This window comes from Condylura cristata, unplaced genomic scaffold, assembly GCF_000260355.1.
Source record: "Condylura cristata isolate star-nosed mole 26May11 unplaced genomic scaffold, ConCri1.0 scaffold00001, whole genome shotgun sequence".
Taxonomy (NCBI): domain Eukaryota; kingdom Metazoa; phylum Chordata; class Mammalia; order Eulipotyphla; family Talpidae; genus Condylura; species Condylura cristata.
In genome coordinates, this window is record NW_004567102.1 from 11,268,143 (window position 1) to 11,279,026 (window position 10,884).

Here is a 10,884-nt window from a genome sequence, read left to right on the forward strand (position 1 = left end):
TTAACGCATTTATGTCCTTTACTTATATGTATGCTCTATAAAATAGCATACTAAACCAACAAATGCTTAGCATTTTTCACACTATATCAGATTAAGTTACCATTGACATAGTTTATATTATTATATCAAGTCAGAAGAGGTAACCTGTGGGATGTAACTTGAATTTATTCTTGTAGAAAGAAAATTCTATAAGAAAGAACCATGATGAGTAAAAGGAATACATAGAAATTGCATTTTAACATCTTTCCAAATGCCTATGTTAAACAAGATATATTCAAGGTCATTAAATTAAAAATGAATAAAATGAACTGACATCTAGCTTGAGTTAAGTATGGGGTTACATTTTCTTAATTACAAAGGTGTTTTAATTCTTAAACCTGACTTAAAATTATCTGGACTGATTCCAACCTGCCTTTAAATTATTCCCCTATTGAAATGTCAGCCAGCCTTAACTGAAATCTCTGTGTTCAGTCCTGCTCCATTTCCTCCACAGAAAGTCCTCCCATCAAATTTCTTCATTCATATGAGTCCTATCTAATAAGGCCAAAGGTGTACCTACACACTTTTGGTCTTTTATTGAACTTTTAGACCATCAACATCTTTTTATGTCTGCTTATTATTTTTCTCAAATTTATATTTCTCAAATTTCTGAAATTATATTATAAATTATTTGCATGTAAACACCATGCATGTTTCTCTACATACCCAAGAAGTGCTAAGCACATACGGAATCTTCCATTAAATATCACTGAACTGTCACAGAACTAAACAGAGACTAATATCCATTAGATATTATTAATTTAACTAGTAACTTAAGGGGAAAAGATTAATATAGTAAAGATTTTATCATTTCTATAACATAATAATTTTTAAAAAAATCCACCGATTATTCTTCTGATTAATCTGGTCCCATAAGTCTATAAAACATGTAACAGTAACTCAAAAGTATGGTTTTTTAATCCTTATAGATACAATCTTCATAGGTTCCATGTACAGAAGAGTTTTCTTTCAAATAAATCACAGCGGACATTAAGTCCTGCTATCATAAGGCATATCCAAAGCTGTCAACTGTGGCAGAATTATGATAATCCACCTTCAAGCTATCTCCCTAAAGTAACTGATCTTCCAAATACTCTCTGACATGCAACATTCCATCCAGCTAGTAAGCTGCAATAGCTCACAAACACTTGTTTAACATCTGTGGAATACTTCTGAAGTTAAAGTCAACAGACAGCAATTTGGCAAGATCAATAAAATGTGCCTTATTCATTTCTCCTTTTGACAGACTGTTAGGAACACAGAAAGAGATACTGTGTGACTAAGCTCTAAACAATTTATTTTTTAAGTTCAGGAAAAGTATAGTTCTTAGTACCCCATCATATTCATTCACCTAAGCAACAAAATCAGCAGCCTCCTTACTAAATTATAAAAACTGAGACTGCAGGGAAGGGACCACATGTCTACCAGAATATCCCCGGCACTGAAAACAGTGCCTGGTATTTAAAAAAAAAAAAAAAAAAAAAAAAGACAAAAAACAAGGCTAAATGGAACAAATGAACAAAAGACATTCTTGAATAAAAGGATGAAGTTCAAACTTTTCTATGTATCAAAAAAGATGTACAAAGGGGCCTCTCCGTTTACTGCTATTCCAAAAACATGTGAAAATTCTATGAGCTAACTCCCTTCCTATTATCTGGAGAAAGGTTGCTGATAGACAGATGCTTCCAGGGTACTGCTGTTCCAGTAAAAGAGGCACAGACTTCTCTCATCATGAAAGTTTGTTTCTATTAAGAGAAGAGGAGGGCATGAATGAGTTCCTTCTTTAACCCTCTTCCCAACATATCAGGAAAAAGAGTAATCCTAGTAATGGAACAACAGTCAAAAGTTCCTAGGATTACCAACTTTTTACATAACTGGAGTTTTCAGGTGGTAATAGAATTAAAACATAGTTATACATAGTATAAAATACAAAGTAATTTCATATGGAAATGGAAGATTAGTGAATTCTCGTGCACTTTTAATCTTCTTTACCAATGATCACTAGCACAATTCAAGTATTTCTCAAGATTCTATTCTGTACATACTATTTCATTATTTTAAACTCATTCTTTCTCATCAGTCTTTCTATACCTTTTTCTTTCCTCACAGCTTTCAGTAATGCTCATTTCACCTGAAGAAATTTATCTGCAACTTTAATGTCTTCAGTATAATCACTGCCTTAGGGTTAGGTGAAAATAGCCCTTCTCAGAGGGCATACTTTTTGCCTGGAACCTTTTATGATAGAGATTCTGTCTTTTCCCCTTCTGTACATATTTGTCATTCTATTCATTTTCTAACATACCAAAGGGTCTGGAGAACCAATCTTCATTCTGTTAGTTTCTCTCATGGGAAATAGAACAAGTGGACTCACAGCAGACTTCTTACCAACAACAGAGCCAAAAAGACAATGGAATCACATTTGTGCAAATAACTATCTGTTTACAGCTTACTGCTCTGCTATCATTTAAGTACCTGGGCAAAATACAGCTATTTCTTAAACCCCCAAATAAGCACTTTAAGTACTTACAGAGTCTTTGGAAAAACAAATGTAGGCCAAAAGGAATGTTTAAGTGCTTATCAACTTAAAAAAAAATTAAGTCAATAATGTGTATTTCTAAAAAATTAAGGACCGCAACTAAAATGATCAAACTAGAATATATGAAATATATGCAAACTGGCTGAGGAAAAGTGGAATAAGATTCAATCAACTTAACAAAAAGGAAAAGTTAAAGCAAAAACCAGTAAATTTAAAACACAAAATAAGACAGCATACATATCCCCAAATATAAAAGGAATTATATTTATTGAAATTAAGGTACAGCGAAACACTGTTTGATCAAAAAAAAAAAAAAGAAAAAGAAAAGAAAAGAAAGAAAATCTAGGTATTTGTTGCAAAAATCCAAATCCAAGAAAAGGTTGAAATGACTGGAAAAAGATTTAATAAGTTAAATCTTTGTGAATTAATATTAATACTAAACTTTGTAAAATTTTAAGAGAAATTATTTAACATACAAATAATCTGGTTTATATTATATAATAAAAAGCTGGTGGATTTGATCAGTGTCCTGATTCTGCAACTTATTCTCACAGTATACAAATTTATTTAAAATATAACTGTAGTCCCAATTTGTGCATGCTATGATCATACATTTAAGAAGACATGTACAGGCCCTCCCTGGTGGCGCTGTGGGTTAAAGCACAGCACTAAGAAGCTAAAGCCACTTCAGCATGAGTTCAAACCCCGCCTGCCCCAGAGGTGACCCAGATGGAATGACAGACCTCTCCTGACCCACCCACTGTTCCCCTCAGCAGTGTACTTCATAGATCTGCCTGTTCTGCTCCCTACTCTGTCTCTGGTGAATCCTCTCACCGTCCCTCCACCTCTGGCCTGTACCCCAGTTCAGTATGCGTAACTAAATAAATCTTAAAAAAAGAAAAAAAAAAAGACATGTATGACCAGGATCATAATTCCTATGTCTAGTAATTTATTAGAAGGAGAGGAATGAAAAGCACCTAACATTTTGATGGGTGTGGGAATCACACCCATATATCCACTTGGGCTAATAAGCATTCTCAAACACAGCATTTTAGAATATAAAACAGATTCTCTCCATAACAATTCATAGTAAAGCACCTATGAGTACCACAGAAAGTAGTGTTTTTAAATGGCTAATTCCCTTTTCAAGAAAATGATGAAGCATAATGTACTGTTTATGCTATGATTATACATAGTGTTAGTTATTTTATTTCAGTCTATTGAGTTAAAAATAAAAAATCAAAACTTACTAAATATCTGATTTTGAAATAAAAAGTCAGTTAAAGTACTTCAAAGACTGTATGTTTCAGTCTGAAACAGAACTTCTGTTTCTTTAAGTGAATTAAATTTAAAATATGATTCAAAAAATAAGTCAATAACACTAAACGTTACTTTATAAACTGGCGATTTATACTTATAAAAGATCTAAATGCCATTTTTAAACCTAAAAATTACAATACAAAAACCTCTTATTTGCTGAAATTGCCATGATCTGAAGTGTCATTTACTTAATGCTTCACAGATGTATAATGACAAATTGTTAGTCAGACTGCAAAGTATATTTAGTTAGGGAAAAAAAATCTTCTAAAACGTGTTTTCCTATATTTTACTGACATTTACATGGGGCACTATTTGAAATGTGTCATTTATTTGCACTTTATGATCTATAAAAGAAGTTCTCATCTCCCCAATCAAATATGTTTCCATTGTGACTATATAATAGCTTTTTGTTTTAATATGACATTGTTTCTGTAATCCCTCAGACCATGTGCTACTTTGTCATATTTTTTAACTGGACATTTCGTCACGCTTACTCTTTGACCTTTACCCCTGGTGGCTTAGTCATCGCTGCACTGTTGCTATAAAGATATTTTGCTACAAGATCTAATCCACTATTTATCATGAGCCTTTCTGTACTTTCAGTAAGCCTGTGTACTATGGTGGGTCACTTACTAGTTTTACCACTAGGCTATTAGTGTTACAAGAGGAAAAAGTTAAATAAGGCTCGCACTGAATGCAGGACAGCAGGATGTCACAGACAAAAATGGAAGCGACTATTGATACACTTTTTTGTGACAATAGGAGTATGCATAAGTAGACAGAAAGGTTGGTATTTTTTAATATTAGACACTTTTAAATGTCATGACTGTGCTATTAGGATCCATTACAGATCAAGAACAATCAGTAATACTAGCATAAAATGACTAAGAAGCTAGAAAATAAATGAAGATGGGACCATTTAGAAAAATTCAATTTTTCTGACTCAGATTAATGTGACTCATTCTCTGTGCATTACTAGCACCCTTTTAAAACTCTTAATACTTTTAATTGTGAGACAGTAGAATGGGGTAAAATCTTTTATAGGTTTTTGTACTATGCAGACACGATTTCTGTAAGAATATATTTATGCATGTATTAGGTTTCCCAATTTCTAATAAAAAGCAATCCTGTCATAATTTAGTATAAATGCAACAGTAATCTTTTAAACATGAAACAAATGTTAAATGATCACTTACAGAAACTTAATTGTCGGCTTTCACAGAATTCTGCATATTGAGTTGCATCCATAATTCGAGTTTGTCTTTCTGCTCTCTAATATATAAAAACAGAAAAGCACAACAAATTTTAAAAGCAAGTAATATTATATAGGTTTTACAGCTAGAACTTAAAATTGAAATTGTTTTCCTTACTTTACTTTAGGTGAACAGTTTAGTGCTATAATAAATACCTATGATATACAAAATTATGAGAGGTAAACAGAAGGATAGAAGCCTGCCTCTTTTGGAAATAAAGCTTAAAGTAACATTTCCCACTGTGTTGTCATTATAGTAAAAGAAAAACTAAAAGGCCTCCCTCACATCTTAAATCGTGCATTTTCAAATTTCTTAATTGTAAGAAATTGGAAGGAGATAAAAACAAATCAAACAAAAAAGTTTTTATAAATAATTATTTTTCATCTACCTTAAAACAAGCATTTTTTAATGCTAAAGTAAGAGTCCATGCATGAAATCCATGTTATTTCCCATCAGTCAGCATATGGAACCAGAATTAACAAGTTCATATTCTGAATTGCAAAGAATATAAAGTAAAAGGTAAATATTACATAAATCCTTTAATCCAAAGTCCAGGTATGATTCACATTTTGGTATAGTTTCATTCACAGGCTTTTGGATTCAGTATAGCAGATGTTTACTGCTTCATTGTCCCACAAGAGGTAGGATAATTATAATTCACCCATAGTTTGGTGGGAAAGAATATAACCACTTCCGCTTCCTTGGAAAGGGAAACATTTTGAAATGAGACAGGCTGGTACTTGGAATGAATTTTTGGCCAGTAAGGGAAAAAAAATCCCTGAGATTTTATTTTTTTAGGCTTTGCAAGGACATTCAGCAAGTTTTCTTTCTTTCTTTTTTTTCATTACCAACAGTCTCTTTATTAACCCAGCAGGTCAAAAAAGGCAGCACCTGGAGGGCAGATATCAAAGACTAGATAGCAGACAGCAAACTAGACAGTTAGTCCAGGTAAAGAACAAAGTACCTAGGCAAAAAATTCGAGACACTAAGATGAGGTACCACCGCTTCAGCAAGTTTTCTTTTTCACAGTTGCTGAAGTACATAAATACCACTTCTAACATCTATGGATAATTTATACTTTTTAAAACTGACTTTATATTATTTTTCACTTTGTTTGATTTGGGTGAGCAGTCAACTTAATTTTAATGATGGAACTGATTGAATAACCAATAGACCACTAGCTACAGTTCACTACAGATGTGGTGGCAGGAGTTAAGGTAAAGCTCACTAATTGCTGTGTTGCCTCTAAGGCTCACGACTACTTTTCCTCTTTTCTCTCCTTCCCTCCTTTCCTTCCTAATCTCCTGTTCTCACTGTCACAAATACTCCCAAGAGTTGACACAAGACCAAATTTCTTTTGCTTATTTACTTCTAGGTTCAAATATTCTTTTTTAACAAGTATAAGAAAATTACATGTATACAGACATATATGTACACTATGTATGTATTTACTTTTGTTATTGCATCTGAAAGATTGTGTTTCAATAGGGTATATTATTGGGTGAATTTTTATGTATTTAGTATTTTTTGATATATTAAAAAGGACAAAAGTAAATCATATCTGACACATGACTCAATCAATGTTTACTAGTGAAAAACAGGAAAAAGGGAAAATTTATGTTTGAACATAACAAATCAGTAACTAATGTGCTTATTTAAAAAAAAACCCTTTTAAGACTGATAACACTATTACCAGATATACATCACTCATGCATATTTGATATATACATACACACACACACACGCACACATATAATATACATGGAAATGCACAATGTAGATATATGTCCCCAACTATAGAAGGAATCTCTCAGGTGAATTTCTAGCACTGAGAAAATATATGGCAAATGTCACCCTAATTACAATCCTTGGTTAGCTACACATTCCTACAGGTCTTCTCTGCTATGCATTAAAACAGACTTAGTAACTGAATACAAGGTAGATAGAAAGGACTTAGGGAAAAAAAGTTTTTAATGAGATTTGTGATACTAATTTTTCTTCCACAAAGTTGGACACCTAGACTTAGCTTTTGTATATGCGCTTAGATTGCTGATGTATTTGTATTAAGTGTCTGTGGAAGTGAAAGTCACAAAACTTAGGAGGTTAAGGTTACTATGGCTGCAAGCTTTAATTAAATGAGGTGTTTAGCTGGTTGGGAATATTTGAATTGCAAAGTCTACCACTTAACTCATTTCAAAGACTAATTATAAATTATAGGTAGTTTCATTCTTCTCAGACACCCTCTTCAGTGTCTGTTTTCTTTTCTTCATAAAGTAGCTCAGTTTTATTTGAATTCTTCTAGCATCTAAGCAGTAACAAGATCTTTGGAGCCCACAAATTTCGCCCTAAGCATTCTTAGGAAGCCATTTACCAAGTGTCTACTACATAGCTAACACTCATAACAAAGCAATTGACTTAACTGCAAAGATTTATAAAGACAGTAGAAAATAATGGCATATTAGAGCTTGAGGGTGGCTTAAATTTTGTCTTATTTGTGGCTCAAAAAAGAAAATGTCTTGCCTGTCCTGTTAAGGTTCCCTTAAGAGGCCAGAGTCAGCAGAACAATGGCTCTTGTCACCTATGAAGAGCCCTATGGTGAGAAACAAAGGAACGAACCATCCAAAAGTTCCTGAACTAAGCCTCTGCCATGTTTGCAGGAAGAGGAAGATGATATAGTAGGTTTGGCTGTGTCCTTAAGCCTAAAAAGGTACTTTTAGGATAAATGAATTAAATAATCTTTGGCCTCTACAGCTTTCTCAATACAAATACCTATGTCTAAATTAGCTTTGTTAAGATCAAGAGATTTCTTTGAAGTTATGAATAGTGTTCTCTCTAAGCAACTATTTGTTAGAAACCAACTTCTTTTAGTTAACACATTAGAAATTAATAAGATGTCTTTATTCTTTGTTAAGAAGAAAAACAATTGTGTTATTTCTGTGCATGTAACTATCAACAAAAACCAGGGTCAAAACCTTCAGGGGTGGGGTTAGGACAGGTGATGAAAAAAACTAGATTGGTCACCTGGGCATGGGCCCTCAGTTTTGGCGTTCAATGATCCCTTAAAAAAATTCTCTTTTAAGATGTGTACATATACACAATGGAATATTACAACAACAACAACAAAAAAAAGCAAAAAAACAAAAACACATATCTTTTGCAACAACATGGATGGAGCTGGAAAAGATCATGCTTAATGAAATAGGCCAGAAAGAAAAGGAAAAATGTTGGATGGTTTTATTCATAGCAGGAGTATAAAGGACCAGGTGAGAAAATAATAATAATAATAATGAACAACTATATACCAGAGACATTTTATGGGGGTGGAATAGGATCAAAAAACAGTGGGGAGGGAGGGATCAAAAACGGTGTGTGGGGGGCCCTCCCTGGTGGTACAGTGGGTTAAAATGTAGCACTAAGAAGCTAAAGCCACTTCAGCATGAGTTTGATCCCCGGCCCCAGAGGTGATCCCCATGGTGCTATAGACCTCTCCTGACCTGCCTGCTGTTCCCCTCAGCAGTGCACTTCATCGATCTGCCTGTCCTGCTCCCCACTCTTCTCTGGTGAATCTTCTCACTACACCTGCATCTCTGGCCTGTACCCCAGTTCTGTACAAATAAATAAATCTTTAAAACAAAAACAAAAACAAAGAAATAAACAAAAATGGTGGGGGGAGGGAAGTGCATGGTGATGGCACACGGATGCATTGGTGTTGGGGAGCCCATGGGGATTACAACTGAGATGGAAAAAGGTACAAAATGATGTAAAAGTAAACTATTACGTTATTAAAAAATTTCTCTTTTAATAAACTTTGAATTTACTTCAAAACAGTGATTGTTCTAGTCCACAAAGCCAATCCTTCTCATTTTAAAGATAAAGGAAATTGTATTTCAGGAAGAAGTGATTCTCCAAAGGTGACCAAGTTAGAACTGAAGCCTGAGACTACCGAATCCAGGGCCAGTCTATTTTCTTTATAAAAAGCTGTTTCCAACCTGTGGTAATGCTTTGTATCAGTATTTTCCTTTGGGAAAATTCTACACATTGCCTTACTAAAACATTATAATCAGCAAGTCCAAACTGTTCATGGGAAAATGAAGTTAGTGAAGCCTCGGTCAGCAAAGAAGGGGACAGTCTGGATCAGGTTATATAAATTATGTTTCTGACAACACAAAGTTGTGTAGAAATACTGATTTCCCCAGACCTTCCAAATGCCACACAAAGCTGACATATTAGAACTCCAAGGCTGGTATTTGCTACAAGTTGTCTTGTCCATTTACTTTGGTGTAGCATAGAAATATTATCACTTTCTACATATGCCATATCTTGAAAAAAGCAGGCAAGCACTCATACTGTATTAATGTCTGTGAATGAATATTATATGACACAGAATGTGTATTTTGTTCACAGGTGTCAAGTAAATTCAGCATGAAATCAGACATGTTCGCTGTGGCAATATTTGTTTATTCCTCTCCTCTCTTTTCCTCATGAATTGTTTCAATAACTAAGGGACAAATTAGGATTGATAAAAAGAGCTAAATCATTCAGTACCTGATAATATTATCACCTATCCTTACACTGTCACCTAAATGTTGGGAAAGATAGTAAATAAATGATCTTCAAGGACTATAAGTTTTTTTAAAGACAGTAACTATGTTTTGTTTCTATAAATTCAGTATCAGGCCAATGCTTTGTTTGGATTTAGCTGAGCCTCAGTAAAGGCTTGCTGGTCTAGCTGAATGACTGAGCAGATAGAGTAGTTAGATGGACTGAGGCAAAAGAAAGGCATATAAATTCTTGTTAGCTGATCTAAGATCTGTAATCAAATTGTATAAATTTTAGAGAGGGTAGGCAGTATTTCAGGCCAAAGACCCATAAAAATCATGAAAATAGCCAACTCTCTAATATGTCTGGGTTTTATTTTCTGTGCTGTCCTAATTTCACTTTCCCTTCTGTATCTGTTCAGATCAACTATTTCAATCTACACTGAAGTGTACAATGGCAGTCCTTTTCTATGGGTACACAAGAAATCTCTGGAAAAAGATGCAAGGAGGAAAACATCATAAGTCTGGTAAAACAGCCTGATCAGAATAAGAGTGTTTACTCTTTCCATGGAGCAGCACAATAACATTTAAGATAAACAGTTTTAATAGCTCCATTTTATGGTTGCGGGCACTAAGAAGTTGCCTAGTAGAGAGGCAAAGGCTAACAGTTAAATCTGGGCCCTAAATGACCTACTCAGAGGTGTATCTGAATAATCAGAGTAGGTTAATCATAGCTTGTATTCACACTGAACAGTCTCAAATTACACAATGCTTTCAGATCTCAGACTGCCACATGACTGACTCTAGGTCATCTTTGTATTAGTCATACTCTCGTATCTGAAAAGTACAGTTCATATTCTGCTTAATCTATCAATTCTAGTCCTTCCTTGGTTTCTTTGGGTGTCAACAATACTCTTGAACTCTCATAAAAAACACTGCCAGATACTCAGATTTTCCCGAAATTGAACCACACTGGTATTTCAAAATAGCAAAGTGATACAATATGGAGGGGGGCAGACTTAGAAAAATGATTTTCCAAAGAATTATTCTGAAAATGTTACCAATATATAAAATATTTAATAGTGATTTTTTTTTTTAAAGATTTTATTTGTGCATACAGAACTGGGATACTGGCCAGAGATGTGGAGGGTGAGAGAATTCACCAGAGACAGAGTGGAGTGCAGAACAGGCAGATCAA

The 10,884-nt window shown here is 34.0% G+C and overlaps 1 protein-coding gene across 3 annotated transcripts in view; it reads right to left on the reverse strand.

The window, feature by feature from the left end:
• The window catches only part of SUPT3H (suppressor of Ty 3 homolog (S. cerevisiae)), a 382,176-nt gene that overhangs the window by 86,685 nt on the left and 284,607 nt on the right, over positions 1-10,884 (reverse strand). For all 3 annotated transcript variants that reach the window (XM_012723795.1, XM_012723808.1, XM_012723800.1), the window contains one exon: positions 5,092-5,167. In XM_012723795.1, the coding sequence (XP_012579249.1) occupies positions 5,092-5,167 (76 nt within the window). The remainder of the gene's footprint in view (positions 1-5,091; positions 5,168-10,884) is intronic.